The sequence below is a fragment of the Maudiozyma barnettii genome (genome assembly GCF_903064755.1).
Source record: "Maudiozyma barnettii strain CLIB 1767 genome assembly, contig: KABA2_03, whole genome shotgun sequence".
Classification (NCBI taxonomy): Eukaryota; Fungi; Ascomycota; class Saccharomycetes; order Saccharomycetales; family Saccharomycetaceae; genus Maudiozyma; species Maudiozyma barnettii.
The window spans coordinates 338,735-356,029 of record NW_024545240.1 but is presented as its reverse complement, the minus strand read 5'-3'; the positions used below and the strand labels follow the sequence as shown (position 1 = coordinate 356,029).

Here is a 17,295-nt window from a genome sequence, read left to right as displayed (position 1 = left end):
CGATACGTATATATTTTTTCTGTGCTCTGAGCTCTTCCTGATTTGAGTAGCGGTTTGTTTCGTATACGGTACATTACAATATATATATATATATATATATATACAAATGTTTTATGTCAATTCAGAAAGTAGAAGCAACCTTTGATATTTCATAATGATTATCTGTATGCAATTAATGTTCAGAAACCGTTTCTTGCACCCACTTTAGAAAAAAATAAAAGGGTTGTAGTATTATATAATGATGTGATATGCATTTCACAATCGCAATGGCGTTGCTCTATTTCGGTTCTAATGCCTTCTTTGTAGCCTCGACAATAGCAATATGTTCTGTGGCATGTACTCTTGTTTCGTATTCCTCCAAGGTCTCTTTTCCCGGTACAATTTCTAATTCTTTTACCACTAGAGGTTCACCTTTATCTACTTCTTCAATGACATAATGTACCATGCAGCCGGCTATCAAAGTTTGTTCAGTCTCTTGGCATTTCTTCCAAGCCATCTCAATGGCATGAGTCGTCCCATCAAAAGCTCCAGGTAAAGCCGGATGTAAGTTGATGATTCTTGTATTTTCAACATTTGCTAAGAATGCAGGTCCCAAAATCAGCAACCACCCAGCACAAACTACCAAATCTGGTTTGTCCTCCAAGACGACATGTGCTAGATCTTTTTCGAACTGGACTCTTGCTTGTGCACGAGCCTGTTTATCCTCTTTGGCTATATTTTTTGTGTATTTGTATAAGGAATGTACTTTTGTTGGGATGTTTGCTTGTTGTGCTCTTGTTAATCCGTAAGCATTCTTACTTGAAGAAATAACTGAAACAATTTCACCAGAACCTAATTTCCCTTCCTTTTTAGCATCGATCAAAGCTTGTAAATTGGAGCCTGATCCCGATATTAATACAGTAATCCTAGACATTTTTACAAAATGATATTGCAATGTATATATAATATTTTATTGTTATATGGTATGAATTGTTATATACACCCTACACCCTGTATGATTTTATAATAATAATAGAAAAGTAGAATGATCTAAGTATGCCTGGCACCAACGACAATGCAACAACCCATACCAAGTCAAAACTCCACCGTATATATATAATAACTACGTCAGGATCAAGATATCCAGCATGCTTGCATCACTAGTAGCATCCTCTTGGTATTATAATTGTAGCAATAATAGCTCTATTATGAACGGTGATGATCAGAAAACAGAGTCAAAACGTGAAACTTTTTCAAATGCGAAAATGAGGACGAGAAGCACAGAAAGGCCAACAGAACAAGGGGAGGAACGCATATTCTGGTCACGTGGATTATCGACTAGTAACCACAACTAATGCTATTAATATTGTTAAAAGTTGATAATGCATGTTATATAAGCACTAATGGGTTGGTGATTAGTCGAGTCGCAATGGCACCCAGAAATCTGCTTGTATCTTGCACTCTTTGTATAAAACTTGTTCATAATTCTGTACACCCACACACACCGCATATAAGTACCGTGCTATGTTTAGCTGTATAAAGCGAATATCTTCAATATTTTTGAAATTTCTATTTACATCTTTGATCTACAGTTCTTAAAGATGAATGTGAAGTAACTAGGTTAAAGGTTCACTGTGAGATTATAAGCGAGTTTAGACAAAGTGCAGTGTGCTACTGGCCAGATTTCTGAAGGAGTTGTTAGCTTACATTTATAATCTGTAGGTTGTCTTTTTGGGTTTTTTTTTCGATTCTATCGTAGATCTTCAGGTGGAGCACACCCTCAAAATAAGTAGAATTAAAAGCTTAAGCGAAGTATTGTTGTTAGTTATTGATAGTAATTGATTGTTTGTTTTGTCTGTTTGTTCGAAAAAAATTGTACCTGTATTATTATCATTATCCTAGTGAACGGAAGTTGAATAAAGACTAAAATATTATAAAGAAAATGGAGTCCATACGAATGCGTGTGAGTTATTTCAAAGTTCCTCAACTTAAATCATTGAGTAGAGCATGCAAACTTAGTGCCAACTACAAGAAGGCAGAATTAATTAAAAATTTGGAAAAGTTTTTTATGACGTTAGAAAAAGATCCAAGTCGATTGCAAAATAATGTAGCATGTTTAGCATATTTAATTGACAAATGTGAAGATGGTGAACCATTACCACCATTCAATGAATTGATTACTGCCAAATATTATAATAAAAGTTTGGATTCGGTACATACTAAACCGAAACGTCCTACATACGGTAATTCCGGTGCAAGTACAACTCTGACATCAAGAGATAAAGCAATAATGAGTCCCTATGCTAACACTATACATTTTGAGGAATCACCGTTTTATAAATTGGAAAAATTAGTACCTGAATCAGCTCAAAAGATTTATGTCACTAACGGTAGAGGAACGTGTACGATTAAGTTTCAATTGAATAAAGATGAATTTCATTCATTAAAGACAGATCAAAAATCACGGTTATATCTATTATGTGGGATGGTTAACGTCTTAGGTACAAGAGGTAAAGAAACCATTCAATTTCCAAGTCCTAATGAAATTCAAATGAATAATCAAATTGTTAAGGCAAACGTAAAAGGGATAAAAAATAAAAAAGGTACTACAAAACCTGTAGATATTACACCATACTTAAAAAGTGATAACAGTATTAACATTTTCCAATATATTTATGCATTTACCACAACAGAATACCTAATATATTTATACATTGTTAAAGTTATTGCACCAGAGGAAATTCTCAAACAGATTTTAAAACAACCAAAAATATTAAAGGCTGCAACGTTGTATTATTTAGAACAAACTATAAATGCAGATGCAGATGTAGATGTAGATATTATTACTACATCGGCTGTCATGAGTTTGAATTGCCCAATATCATATATGAGAATGAAATATCCTGCCAAATCAAGCTCTTGTAAGCATTTGCAGTGTTTCGATGCATTATGGTTTTTACATTCTCAATTGCAAATTCCAACATGGCAATGTCCTGTATGCCAAGTTCCAATTAAAGTAGAACAATTGGCCATTAGTGAATATGTTGAAGAAATCCTGCAAAAATGTGATAAAAACATAGAACAAGTGGAATTGTTTAAAGATGGTGGTTGGGCACCGATTTTTGATGAAAATCAACGCGGTAGTGATTCTGAATCTGACGGAGAAACACCATATAACGTTAAGAAAGATGAAAAACCAACAATTTCTGTCAATACAAAACATGAAGTTGGAGAACCATTTGTTATCTCATTGGATAGTGATGATGATGCTGAAGGGGAACATTCAGTTATAAATGGGAAGAAGGTAATACAAGCTAGTACACAGAATGATTCTAGAACAAAACAGAGAACTTTTATCGATAACAATAATAGTGATAATGTTAAATACTCTAGAAGTTTGGACCCCAAGGGAACTCCAGTTACGCCAAACACAAAGAGTTTTAATTCAGATTGTAGTTCAAATAAGTTGAATTATGCAGCAACTAAAACTTCTTTCGTTGTTGATGATTCTTCCTTGAGCTCTAATTACAGCACACCACTTAGAGATAAGGATCTTGAAATGCATCATCCTAGTATATTATACAAACAAATCAAATTTCCGCAATATTTACAGAGTAAACCATTGTATAATCATGCTTCGAACAGCAGGTTAAAGCCTAATCCACATGAGGTTATTGAACCGGCATCAAACATTGGGAGGTTATCTAGTATTTCTTCTCAATCGACGGTTATTATAACAAATCCTTCGATGGCTTTGTCGGACCCGCAAGAATCCAATCCAATGAATGATGTATCTAACGAAAATGATATATCAAATACATTAAAAGATGTTTCTTTTCCATCTTCTAGAATACTGTCAGGAACTGGACAGGAGCAAGCCCTGAATTCTGGTGTGAAACGACCAGAAGGAGAAGTTCGTAAATTTCCAACTATTCCTCTTTTACCCTCTCTTAAAAATGGCGATACTATAAGAAATAGTTCTGATAAATTATCTGACTCAACACAAAGTTATGAAAAAACACCTTTTGTTGAATCTTCAATAACAATGAAGCCAATTGTGGCACCATTCCAACCTAGAAGAAATTATTCTACCACTATTCCTCAAAAGAGACATCTCTCCAGTTCATCTGTTTCCAGCATACCAAACAAAGAGGACAATCATTTAGCATAATAATAAGCATATATTTAAATAAAGAAATAAATTAGTTTAATTATACATAAGTAGTACATCAGTAAATAAGTTATTAGTTTATTCATTAGTTCTGTAAAAAGGGATAGTGTATAGTATTTTTATTGGATAAATGGAATCCAAACTTTTGTATTTTTCTTGTAACTTATATAATTATTTCCAAAGAAAGAAATTAAATATTCTTCTTCAATTTGAATTCTCTTACTGAAAAATCTCCACAATACTAAAGTAAAAATGAAAAATGATAATGGATTTAATAGCACTAGTTGAAGGCCAATTGCCCACCAGAAAAATCCGAAATAACTAGGATGTCTGAAATAAGCGTATAATCCATTAGTTACCAAAATGTGATCTCTTTCTTTCTTCCTTTTAAGGATATGGGAAAATGATTGTGCTGCAGTCTTCATTGCCATCGTTCTGATATATTGGCCTACTAATGCTAGAACTACACCAGTGACAGCAATGTAGAACCGTATTCCTGCTACTCTCTTGCATTGGGGCCATAAAGTATATTCTATCAGACACTCTAGTAGAGCAAATGTATGTGCCCCGATGTATTCTTTACCATTTCCAAACAATAAAAATGAATCAGAATGAACTTTTCCTGGATTATATTTTGCTGTTATATAATATTCCAAAAAATGAAATAAACATAGTGCTATGATATAAAAATTTATGCTTTTAAATTTTAAGGCTGGAAACAAACCAACAAACAGGCCAAGCACTGTACCTAATATAAAAGAAGTTGATGATATTAAGTCTGGTTCGTTCTTTGTGATGTCAGCAAATGGCTTTTCATCGATGATAATTGGAAGATCAGATTCGCTGGATGTATCATTGTTGAAGTTATCGGAGGCAGTGGAAGATATATCCATTCTATTATTTTCAATCTAAATGGTTACTTAATACAACTTTGTTAGTTTCATCACAGAAGTAGTCAAGTCTAATAACTGTTAAATTGCTTTGCACAATTGTTTATTCTGGTAATCCCATATATACAGATCTGTCCCATATAATTATATAAGTATTCGAATATTTTTATCTATGTTTTCCCTCGATGCGGAAGAATACATGAAACGTCTTAAAAAGGGAGATCATGAACCTCAATATATCAAGACGGAATATATTAATATAAGAGAAGTCAGGGAAACATACAGATGCTCCATAGGATACCATTAAAACACAATTTATAGAAAATAATAATTCTAAATAAATCTATATAATTACTGCTTTTAAAAAAATTTGGAAAGTTTGGAAAGACACAGTATACTTAATAAATCATTCTTCTTTGGCTCCTAGACGTTGTCCGGAACCACGAAAATTACCAGTACCATTATTCGTTGCACTTGACCCTGAAGAAGTGGTATTATTTGAGCCCTCGGTTCTTAATTTAGTCTCTTTAGAGTTAGTTTGACTACTACTACCAAGTTTATTTCCTCCTGTAGAACTGCCACCTAATCTAGAACCATTACCCTTAAACCCAACTTCAGTTGAGTCATTGGTAGTAGATGGTACCATCATTGTTGCAGCAAATCTGTGACGCTTATCAATTCTAAAGATAATTTCATATAAGTATATAAACCAATGCGGTGCGCACAATGAACCACCTGGAGCTCTACCATAGCTGGAATGTTTCTTGGTAATAAACCCCCATATTGGGCCAAAGGTACGAGTATCCAGGCATAAGAATATGTAACCAACAAATATACCAATTAAAGAAATAAAGAAATTACCTTCTCCAAAGATAAATGAGGTTGCAAGTGTAATTAGCGGATAATATTTCCCATATACTGGTACTATCCCATAGAATAAAATTTTTGTGTTTGCATTATCTACAGCCCAGGTAAATGTTAAACATGAAGTAAATGCACTTGTAAGGAGCATACTTGCAGAGACACCAAATACTATTGCACTTACATTCACAATAGAAAGTATGCAAAAACATATATAAAATGTATAATCAATGGATGGATTTGCTATACTTGTAATAAAAAAATGTTCATTTTCTAGTTGGGCAGATCTGGTAAAAATATTATATATTTCCAAAAGAGCAGGCATGGCTTGTGGTGGAAGGATCATACATGATGTAACCATTCTCCACAATTGGAAATGTTTAAAGGTTTCATTCCATTGGAAAATAAGATATCCAAAATGAACCAGTTGTAAAACATACGCAGACGTCACACTACATAATAACAATAATATTGCTCTTGTCACGGGTGGAATACTATCCCATATTGTTCTGAATGTTGGATTTGAAGTAGTGGATGTGTTTGCACTAGATCTTCTAGAATCGCCACTTCCTAATGTGTGTACATTTCTTGGAGGCATGGTGTAGAATACGTTGAGAGAAAATTATAAAAACTGATTGAGTTCAAAAATTTATGGTTGAACAAATATTGAACTATCCTCGTATAATATCAATATCAACACTTAATAAAAAGTAGATATATTGTCGTTCTAGTATAGCAGATCAATTATTAGTTGTTTTCTAAATACGTGTTCATAATTGACAGGACTATGTTATGTGTGTTAAAATAGGGTCTCCGAGATTACCCTCCAACTTGAATTCAATTTTTTCTTTTTAATGAAAATTTTCATAACTCAGAAATCGATGAGTTCAACTTTGATATAATAATAAGAGCTGTTTTAAAAGCAGAATAATATAGATAATCCATCCTGATTGTTTAATTTTCGATTAATTGAGCTTCCCATAACTAAGGAGCTACTTCAATCTACAGTAGAAGAATTATATATCGTTGTTATCAAGGAAATATGGCCGTTAAAACTAATAGACAGCTACTTACAAAAGGGAAAGATTATGCTGCTAAACAACAGAGAAAGTTTGGTACTGATGAAGTCAGTTTTGATAAAGACTCAAGATTGGATTATCTAACAGGGTTCCACAAACGTAAATTACAGAGACAGAAAAAGGCTCAGGAGAGTATTAAAGAGCAGGAAAGATTATTAAAGATTGAAGGGCGTAAAAAAGTTCGTGATGAAAAGAAGAAGCAGATGGATGAACAAATGCGTAGGTTCAAAGAAACTTTAGACATTCAGGCTGAAATAGAAGAACTACGGGATGGTAAAAATGGTAAAAGTGAACGTGAGGTTCAGGACAATGATTCAGATAATTCGTGGAATGGATTTGAAGATGATGACAGTGATGATGATTCAGTGAAACCAATTCTTAAAACGAATTCTCTCGGGACGGCTATTTATGAAGATGATACAACCGTTGAAATTGAGTCATTGGAACCAAATGAAAATTTTGCATTCTTAGCTAAGACTAACAATGTCGAACTAGAGAAATCTGAAAAAATACTAGACCAAAGCATAACGAGAGCTAAGAAATATGCAAAGTTTTTAGGTATGGATGATTCTAAGGACAAGAAGAAGTCTAAGAAGAAGTTTAGATATTTAACTAAAAATGAAAGAAAGAACAATCAAAGGAAGGCATATCAAAATAAACATAGAAGATAGACTTGTTGCATTATAATAAAGGTTGAAACTTGTAAGAAAAAAGTGCATTACAGTGACATTTATAAAACGTTTATTGATAGTTTTTTTAAAAAATTTAATTTTTAGATAATTAAATATCATTAATTATCATGGCATATTGCATTAAAGGTATACAATTTATAAACGAACTCATAATATTATTACTATTAAATTTTAGATTTTTTATGATTTTATTGGTCTATTAGCATACTCAGATTCCAGTTTGAATATGATCCAAATGGCTCTTCGTATGATTTCAAAATAATATAACTCATATTTGAAGAAAATGTGATTGATCGACTTATTTTGGGTATATACGGCGACCCCTATCCACCAATATCTAATAGTAAAATCTAAAGCAATTGCAAAATAATAAACTTTAGGCTTAAATATTAATTTGTTTTTTCTTAGAGTGAAAATAGATGGAATTGTCCAATCTCTTCTGACATCCCAATAAAATGTGTATGATGAGTTCAACACTAGGAAACACATTTGAATACTGTAGAACACTTGTGAAACATTGTTCATATTGTGCGTTCTACTAAACCACGTGCATCCTATTATGGGAAGGTTAGAACAATATTTCCCAGCGTTCATTAATAATTCAGTGTCATGTAGTAATTGGTATTCTCTTAAACATTGAAAGATTCTCACACCAGATGGTAATGAAGATAGAAAAAGATCAAAATGTGTCATTGGTTTTCCAAATAATAATGAAGTAAATAATGTAAAATCGATCAGCGGTTTATTGAACGATGTCAATGTATCCGATATCAAAATGTATACATTACGTAGGATTCGAGGGTTTGGTTCAATCAATAAAAGTCTCGTAGAACAATATCTAATGATTTCAGATTCTCTTAATATCAAAATAATTAATACCAAAAATTGTAATAATGGCAACGCATGAACTAATATGTATTGAATTCCCGATGTATCATGTTCGTTGCTATTACTAAATACCAACAACACAATAGAGTGAGTGAACACAAAAATCTTGGTTACTTTCCAAGCAAAAACGTAAGAAAATCTTAATAATTGTCCATTTGTTGGAGCCTGATGCATATCATTCCGTAATTTCAGCTGTAAAACGTCAGATATGTTTATTTTATTACTGTTTAGGTATTTTACAATAAAATACCAAAGCCATATTGCTATAAATAGTAAAATATTTAATCTTTGTGGGACAGGTAATTGAACATAGTTCAACAGGAACCCCTTATCAGTACCGTCCTGGAATTTCATATAGAGTCCTGGTTCCTCTTTGACAATGTGAATTTAAGATAATTCTCACCTTTTGACTGTAACTCGTAGTTCGATTTATTTCAAAGAGTGATGACATGTAAAAGTAAGAAACTTTAAACTTGGCCAAGGTAAACACATTTTCGTGTCTCCAGCGCGTTTCTCTCTAAGCCCGGTGACATAATTAAGACAGATATACAGTGACTTTATTATGTTTTATGATGTGTATTTACTTATGCATGATTGTAGTCTGATCATAGAAAGGCATGATATTTAGTAGAATATGTAATAATAGATTATGATAATGTATTTAAATTGTCGCTACTTTTCGAAAAGGGAGCGCAATGTAAGCAAGATAAAAGAAACGAGAAGTTCTCAAAAGCTATCCCATTCTCCCAATTCTAGCACAGTTCCAAGTACAAGTTTTGTATGTTCAGCCATATGATTGATACTTAGCTTCTCGATTGTATCCATTGTACTATGTATATACTTGTTTGCTGATTTAAGTTCGCTCTCGATAACGAAGGAACTAGGGTATCCGTTTTTGGTGGCACTGCTGTGGTCACTACATGCATATCCACATTTGGTTTCTACATATGGAATAGAGAGGTAGTTATCGATAACCGTTCGAATGAAAAGAGTTAATCGAGCATCGGTGTAATCAGCAATAACACCAACATGTTCATTTTTCAAATCTGGGACAAAACCAGTCATATCTTGTTGTAACATCGCAACCACCTTTTTCTTGAGACCAGCATAAACTGTAAAGACATCAAGAGAACCTAGTAGACCACCTTCTTCAGCAGAGTAAAAATGAAATTCTATAGAATTTTTCAACGGTTGGTTAGACTTTTTAAGGTATTCTGTAAATAGTCTTAATGCTTCTAGATTGGTGATAGTCCCTGAACCGTTATCATCGGCACCAGGAGCCGGAAGTAATGTTGGGAACAAAAGATTGATACTATCCAAATGAGATCCGATGACCACTATATTTTCAGGGGTAACAGACCCAGCAAATTTTACAATAATAGAATATTGGTCCCACTCCTTATGATCAAAATGTTCCACAGTTGTCATCCCCTTAGGTAAGACGTCGACAATCTGGTGGATTTGAGCAGAAAGCCACTCAGCAGCTTCTAGACCATACTTGGATTTATAATACCGTGTATAGAAACTAGAGAACTTTGCTAATTTATCATACATATATTCCTGGTCTATCTGAGAAATTAGAGATTTCACTATATTCGATTGGTTCATTGTTCTGGGGAAATTATAATGAGGAACCTCACGTTTATCGGAGCGGTGATATATTAAGGTATTAGAACGTTGTTGTTTTGTAATATCAAAAAATTTAATACCTCTCTTCAATAGAGAGAGTTTTTCATACTCACTCGCAGTGATAACCTCTGAATCACTCACTTGAAGGATTCTCTTCTCTTCGAAAGGTAGTCCATTGGCTAGTGATTGAGCAGTTGCTATCCAGCAGAAAACCGTACTGAACTTCATTGTTGGTGATTTTGATATATGAAACTCAATTAGATCAAGGAATGTAAAATCAAATTGTGTTAATTTATATCTTGTCCATTGTAACGTTTATATACAAAAGGACTCATGGGATATCATATCGTGGTGCCTTTGTTTTCTACGATAAGGATGTTCCTATTCATATTTACAAGTATATATTGTCCGCGGAGATAAGAAGAAATTATATCACTTGAAAAATTGATACGCTAGATAACTTAAAACAATAGCAAACCATTGGATTGAATACCTAATAATAATAGTAATAGCAATCCTGTGGCAGTTTATATTTGTTATATTACCCAACACTACCATTTTAATATAGTTTCTTCTATAGTTTATGCTAGGATAAATTGGTAATTGACATAAACTTTCTATGGAAGACATTAGTATATATATAAAGGATGATGAAGACATCGCTTTCGAATATGAGTTACAAAAGAGCCCTGAACAACTCCAAACATGGGAACATTATTTAGACAGGTGGCAGGAGCAGAATAAAAACGGTCTGAGATCAGAAGATTGTATTCTGTGGCTCTTCAGACGGTATGTTAATCAATTTATTAACAATGTTGACGTGTGGTTGGTATTTATAGATTGGGTTATTGAAAACTCTATCTATAAGAAATATAATGACATTCCAACAATATACGAAGAGAGTATACGGAATTGTGGGAGTAAATCAGAAAAACTATGTCTTAAATATTTAAAATATGCCATTGAAACAAGGGATTTGACTTTAATAAGGGAGTCGTTTGATTTAGGACTGGAGTTCACCTCGAAGCATTCGCATTATAAATTATGGGAACAACTTCTACTCTTTATAAAAAATGTACTAATTCCAACAACTGAAGCTATTGATAAGGATGAAAAACCTCAAATAGAACAATTTGGAGAGATCATCGATAAAATCTTTGAAGATAGTAATCAAATAGAAAATGCTAAAGATAATTGCAAAAATGCAGATATATGGATATCTATTTTCTTAGAAAGATATCTTTTAGTTTGTCCAAACGATGAAGTTCTCGATAATTTAATAATATTAGGCGGTACTCATGACTATAAGAGAATTAAGGAAGGATTTGATAAATACCTTTTCCAAAATCAAGATTATACTATTATAGCAAAAATTAAGGATTTACCATATTCACTAAATATTATTTATCTTAATTCACTTTGTGAATTAAATAACAAGTCTGAATGTCAAAGATTTATTAGCACATTGAAACAATTATATTCTTTTAATCATACCAATATAGATTTAATCACAGCCAAATATCTTATGATAAATGAGGATTTTGACACACTCGAGGTCCATTTAGATGTACTATTGAAGGATACGATGAATATCGAAGATTTCAGCAGAGTGAGTAAATTTCATTACGATTTTGAGGTATGTATTATCGACCAATGCTTTAGTCAAATAAATAAAAAGGTAATTCAGAACTCAAAATACAATTTTGAGGAAGTCATGAAGACACATCTCAAGAAATTACAGATGTTGACAAGAGACCATGCGATCAAATTGAATGATTTGTACCTCAGAAAATCCCCAAATAATGTAGGGATGTGGTTACGCAGAATTGATCTTTTTACAACATTAAAGGAAAAAATTGGTGTATATGTTCAAGGTATTTTACAAATAGATCCGTTACATGTCAGAGAACCAGGAACATTTGGAAGATTGTGGTGTAATTATGCACAGTTATACTGGGACCAAAATGATTTTAATTCGGCGAGAGAAATATTTGAAAGAGCCTTGAAAGTACCTTTCCCATATTTAAAGGATTTAGAACTTATATGGCTATACTGGGTAGAAAATGAATTAAAGTTGGGTGACAAGCAAAAGGTATATCTACTTCTTGAACAAGCCTTGAAAATACCGAAGAATCCTATGGCTGTCTTAGAACAGTACGAGAATTCATATAATAAGATTCCTACTAGAATGGTGGTTTTTCACTCTTTAAAATTGTGGAACCTTTACGTTGATTTATTAGAGTCCGAAATCATTGGTACACCTGGTAAAATTAGTGAGGAATATAAGAAAACTGTACAAATTTATGAAAACATGATACAATTAAAACTAATAACTCCTCTTTTATTTGTGTCCTATGCTAGACTGATTGAAAAATATGAAGATCAAGTTAAAAGTTTCCAAGTTTATAATAGAGCCATTTCTTCATTCCCGCCTGAAATAAAATATGATATTTGGTTATTATACTTAAATGAAGCAGTTGTATCGAATCTTTCTGTGGAGCAGGTGAGAGACTTGTTTGAGGAGTCGTTATCCCAATTAGTACCGAACCAAATAGATTGTATTTCTGTTTATTTATTGAATAATAAATATGAAGAGCAGCAAACTGGAGTGACTCAAGCTACGATATCAAAATTAGTAAGAAGTGCCAAGGAGCTGTCTGGTAAATATGTGGAAAGTAAGTTACAGTTATGGGATTTGGCATTAGAAAGAACTAAATCGCATTTCGGACTAGAAATGGCAAGACCTTTATATGAGGAATGTATCACAACTATTCCTCGTGAAAAATCAACAGAATATGTTACATCGTTTGCGCATTTAGAAGTTGCCTTGGGTGAGGTTATTCGTGCAAGGGAAATCCTACAGTATGGTGCTAAATTATTGCCCCCAATAAGAAATAACCACTTATGGAAGTATTGGGAAGAATTCGAGATCTCAAATGGTGATAAAGAAAAATATAAAGATATGCTAAAATATAAAAAGAAGCTTGAGGAAGAAATGAAGATTGATACAGAGAAAGTTAGTCAAGAAAGTACTAATATTGAATTTGTCGCATCAAAAGCAACAATTCATGCCAGTAGGACTAATGTAGATGTCTCCAACCCTGAAGAAATTAATCTGGACTTATGATAAGGTATATACTGCTCTAATATTTTATAGCATGTAACAATTCAGTACGCTGTACTATTTTCTCTGTTCTATACTCTGATGCAGGCGATTGGTTTTCATTAATTTTAGGAATTATCAACTATTGAAAATGGAAACGCTTAAGTTGACCATTTATGTGACGTTCTTAAACCCATACATTATTGGATGTCTGGATGTTATTAAAAACATTTGAAATATATTTTTTTAAAATTTATTTTTTTTGAAATTTTCGCGGTGCCCAATTTCAACTAGCATTTACACTTCCTGACTTACTTTTAGGCGGAAATATTTCACCCTCCCTCAAGGATTACAGCCTAACTTTTCAGTTTCTGGGCAAAAAACTGGCACTTCTTTAGTTCCAACAGGTGGGCTCACCCACAGTTCCAGCAGTAGGGATGTGAGAAGAGCCCTGTTTGAGGCCATCGCTAGCCTTCGATACCACATGGAATCTAGCTAATACTTCTCTTCACTTCTATCTAACTTGGTATTCTTTTACTGAGATACACTTGTATACCATAGTAAGTATCAATGTTGAAGTATTATCTAAAATAAAAACAGTAACTATTTCAACTATATACAACAAACTTATATTTAAATTTAGTTTAAATTATAATTATTATTCTTTGTTAAAGACGACGATAACAAAATAAGACAACATGCCTCCAAAGTTTGACCCAACTGAAGTTAAATACCTATATCTAAGAGCCGTTGGTGGTGAAGTCGGTGCTTCCGCTGCTCTAGCTCCAAAGATTGGTCCTCTAGGTCTATCCCCAAAGAAGATCGGTGAAGATATTGCCAAGGCAACCAAGCAATACAAGGGTATCAAGGTTACTGTCCAATTGAAGATCCAAAACAGACAAGCTACTGCCTCTGTTGTCCCATCTGCTTCCTCTCTAGTCATCACCGCTCTAAAGGAACCACCAAGAGACAGAAAGAAGGACAAGAACATCAAGCACAGTGGTAACCTAGCCCTAGATGATGTTATTGAAATTGCCAAGCAAATGCAAGAAAAATCCTTCGGTAAGAACCTAGCTTCTGTTACCAAGGAAATCTTGGGTACCGCTCAATCTATCGGTTGTCGTGTTGACTTCAAGAACCCACACGACATCATTGAAGGTATTAATGCTGGTGAAATTGAAATTCCAGAAAACTAAGAATGTCGTATATAATAAAACGCCAAAATATTCCCCATTTCCACATCATATCTATACTTTTAATATAAGGTTTTAATTTGATAAAGTCTTCGATACGTTTAATTTTTTGATTCTATTTTTTTTTTTATTATTATTTTAAATATCCCGTATTGGTAGTATCCAAGTAGAAATTATTGATAAAGATTATAGTCCTCGTAGTAGCTCTGACTACTTTATTTTACTTACAATTCTTAAATACAAGTTTGACAACACTCTGGTGCCATATAATCTGAAATTTTATTTCAGGTATATCCCGTATTTGGTTCCTATTTTGGCTCAAACAAGATTCAATTGACAATTACTCATCAAGATAATCCTTTCATGATTATATTGATCCATTTTTCACTCGTCAGAAATTTCTTTTCTTAATATTGCAGATTTTTATTTTCTCTTTCTTATTTATCTTGTACCTGTAAATAAGAATGTTTTATGTAGTTCTTATGTCTAGTGAACAATCGAGGTTAGACACGTAGATGTAGGGGTATTTGAGCTACCTCATTGGAGGCTCTCGATTTTGCTGACATTCTTATCCCAGATATCGATATCGGAGTCTAATGTAATTTAACACCGTAGGGTATGACCTGAAAATTAAAATCTATACATATATATTTTGGTGATCTGATGGCGTGTGTCATCTTCTACTTCATTTCAAATAGGTGTGAATACATATACTTCAAGTCATTGTGAAGGATATTAAATAAACCGTCAACTTCTTCAATGTCTCAGTTCACATGGAAAGATCTCATTCAACTGAACTCAAATGATAAATCTTACCTTTCGCCTTTATCGTGTATGGCACATGTCGATGTGAATGCTTTTTTTGCTCAAGCAGAACAAATACGATGTGGTTATACACGAGATGATCCCGTTGTGTGTGTCCAATGGAATTCGATTATCGCAGTATCATATGCAGCAAGGAAATATGGAATTTCGAGATTGGATACTATTGGTTCTGCAATGGAGAAGTCCGGTAACAAACTGATCCCTATACATACAGCCGTTTTTAAAAGAGGTGAAGATTATTGGAAATATCACGATGGATGTGGTTCATGGAATAAAGATAAAACTAAACGAATTCCAGCAAATCTATATAAAGTCTCGTTAGACCCTTACAGAAGAGAGAGTCGAAAAATATTCAGAATATTCCGTAAATATAGTGATAGAGTTGAAAAGGCCAGTGTGGATGAAGTCTTTCTTGATCTAGGAAAGTTGTGTTTTGAAAGATTATTAACCGAAAATATCTTATCAGAAGGTTCGGATAATTTTAAAGGTCTTAAAATATTAAGAGAAGTATTCCAGCAAGGTGAATATAACCTAGAATCAACCCTACCTTTAGTACCAGAGGAACTGAAACTCTTGAATTTTGTTGGAGACGTTTACAATCCTGAAAATACACCATTAATAGAAGACTGGGATGATGTTATATTTGCAATTGGTTCTCAAATTATAGGAGAAATACGAAAGGATATTGAGGATTCGTTGGGTTTTACAACCTCTGCAGGAATAGCAAGAACAAAATACGTTACTAAATTAGGTTCGAACTTTAAGAAACCAGATGCACAGACAATTATCTTAAATAAATTTGTCCAGGACTTTCTGGATGGAGAATCATTTGATATTACAAGTTTTTGGACATTTGGTGGGAAGATTGGTAATGAAATATGTACTATATTGAAAACCCCAGAAACACACAGTATTAAGTTTATCAGAGAAAATTGGCCCGATGGACCACAAAGGTTACATAATTATTTGAATGAACGAATCTCTGAATTATCAAATTCAGATGAAATCCACACATTAGATTCTTCCAAGACAGAGGCTCTCTCTCGAAAATTGTATGATATTTCCCGTGGTCAGTTCTTACTGCCCTTGAATAAGAAGCCAATCGTAAAATCCATGATGTCAAATAAAAATATGAGGAAGGATAGTTGTTGTAATATCATTCACGCTATTTCTTGGATTGAAGTTTTTTCCGGTGAGTTGACAGCAAGAATTAAAGAATTAGAACAGGAATATTCTAAACTAATTGTTCCTAAAACGGTTGTCCTCTTGGCTACTACTCTTAAAAAGAAGGTATATAGAAAGTCGGGACATTTCGTTCATAGCCACAACGGAATTACCTCAAAAGATTTTATTCAAGTTGGTACAAAATTAATGCAAGATATTGATAATGAATATTGTGGCTCTAGTAATTCTTCTTTTTATCCTTTATTAAACTTGAGTATGACAATATCTAATTTCGAAATATTTGACACGAATAAGACTATAGTAGATATGTTTGGAAATCATGCTCGAATCTTGACTAAAACAAACAACAGCATACAAGAAGTTAACGAAGATACACAGATTGAATCAAATGTATTGTTTTGCAAATCTTGTAACCTCAATTTTGAAACAAATAAGGGCTTCCAAGAACATAAGGACTTTCACGTAGCTCAGAAACTTTCAGACGCAATGAATGGAATATCAGAAAATTCTAAGAATCTTACGGTTGGTGAAAGACGTTTACTACTAAATAAAAAGAGGAAGTATCCTGATAGAATATCACCCAAATTCAATAAAAAATCAAAAGAAAAAGGTGGTTCGACACCCGGTATATTGAGTTTTTTCAAAAAATAAATATAAACAGATTTATCAAATGAATCTTGTCGTTCTAGTAAAATGAATCTTGTCATTATAGTAAAGCTTAATATTCACTCATTTTCGGTTAATTTGATTGTAAATACTTTATTTAACCGTGAGTTATAGAAAGCACAATTATTTTAGAT

The 17,295-nt window shown here is 33.1% G+C and overlaps 10 protein-coding genes across 10 annotated transcripts; 5 read left to right on the top strand and 5 right to left on the bottom strand.

Annotated features, from left to right (window-relative positions):
* Positions 1-277: 277 nt before the first annotated feature.
* On the bottom strand, positions 278-913 carry ADE8 (phosphoribosylglycinamide formyltransferase; the record flags this gene model as incomplete). The annotated part of the gene is made up of 1 exon (XM_041549627.1): positions 278-913. One exon carries the CDS (start codon positions 911-913, stop codon positions 278-280), a length of 636 nt encoding a protein of 211 aa, XP_041405561.1.
* Positions 914-1,921: 1,008 nt separating this feature from the next.
* Positions 1,922-4,150, top strand: SIZ1 (SUMO ligase SIZ1; the record flags this gene model as incomplete). The annotated part of the gene is made up of 1 exon (XM_041549626.1): positions 1,922-4,150. One exon carries the CDS (start codon positions 1,922-1,924, stop codon positions 4,148-4,150), a length of 2,229 nt encoding a protein of 742 aa, XP_041405560.1.
* A 119-nt stretch (positions 4,151-4,269) lies between these two features.
* STE14 (protein-S-isoprenylcysteine carboxyl O-methyltransferase) lies at positions 4,270-5,043 on the bottom strand (the record flags this gene model as incomplete). The annotated part of the gene is made up of 1 exon (XM_041549625.1): positions 4,270-5,043. One exon carries the CDS (start codon positions 5,041-5,043, stop codon positions 4,270-4,272), a length of 774 nt encoding a protein of 257 aa, XP_041405559.1.
* Positions 5,044-5,446: 403 nt separating this feature from the next.
* Positions 5,447-6,499, bottom strand: DFM1 (Dfm1p; the record flags this gene model as incomplete). Its single annotated transcript, XM_041549624.1, has 1 exon — positions 5,447-6,499. The coding sequence occupies one exon, from the start codon at positions 6,497-6,499 to the stop codon at positions 5,447-5,449; it is 1,053 nt and encodes a 350-aa protein (XP_041405558.1).
* Positions 6,500-6,943: 444 nt separating this feature from the next.
* On the top strand, positions 6,944-7,651 carry RRP17 (Rrp17p; the record flags this gene model as incomplete). Its single annotated transcript, XM_041549623.1, has 1 exon — positions 6,944-7,651. The coding sequence occupies one exon, from the start codon at positions 6,944-6,946 to the stop codon at positions 7,649-7,651; it is 708 nt and encodes a 235-aa protein (XP_041405557.1).
* Positions 7,652-7,852: 201 nt separating this feature from the next.
* On the bottom strand, positions 7,853-8,914 carry ERD1 (Erd1p; the record flags this gene model as incomplete). The annotated part of the gene is made up of 1 exon (XM_041549622.1): positions 7,853-8,914. The coding sequence occupies one exon, from the start codon at positions 8,912-8,914 to the stop codon at positions 7,853-7,855; it is 1,062 nt and encodes a 353-aa protein (XP_041405556.1).
* A 372-nt stretch (positions 8,915-9,286) lies between these two features.
* On the bottom strand, positions 9,287-10,417 carry KABA2_03S03608 (putative aminopeptidase; the record flags this gene model as incomplete). The annotated part of the gene is made up of 1 exon (XM_041549621.1): positions 9,287-10,417. The coding sequence occupies one exon, from the start codon at positions 10,415-10,417 to the stop codon at positions 9,287-9,289; it is 1,131 nt and encodes a 376-aa protein (XP_041405555.1).
* Positions 10,418-10,808: 391 nt separating this feature from the next.
* Positions 10,809-13,316, top strand: SYF1 (mRNA splicing protein SYF1; the record flags this gene model as incomplete). Its single annotated transcript, XM_041549620.1, has 1 exon — positions 10,809-13,316. One exon carries the CDS (start codon positions 10,809-10,811, stop codon positions 13,314-13,316), a length of 2,508 nt encoding a protein of 835 aa, XP_041405554.1.
* A 674-nt stretch (positions 13,317-13,990) lies between these two features.
* On the top strand, positions 13,991-14,488 carry RPL12B (60S ribosomal protein uL11; the record flags this gene model as incomplete). Its single annotated transcript, XM_041549619.1, has 1 exon — positions 13,991-14,488. One exon carries the CDS (start codon positions 13,991-13,993, stop codon positions 14,486-14,488), a length of 498 nt encoding a protein of 165 aa, XP_041405553.1.
* Positions 14,489-15,244: 756 nt separating this feature from the next.
* On the top strand, positions 15,245-17,146 carry RAD30 (DNA-directed DNA polymerase eta; the record flags this gene model as incomplete). The annotated part of the gene is made up of 1 exon (XM_041549618.1): positions 15,245-17,146. The coding sequence occupies one exon, from the start codon at positions 15,245-15,247 to the stop codon at positions 17,144-17,146; it is 1,902 nt and encodes a 633-aa protein (XP_041405552.1).
* Positions 17,147-17,295: the final 149 nt, after the last annotated feature.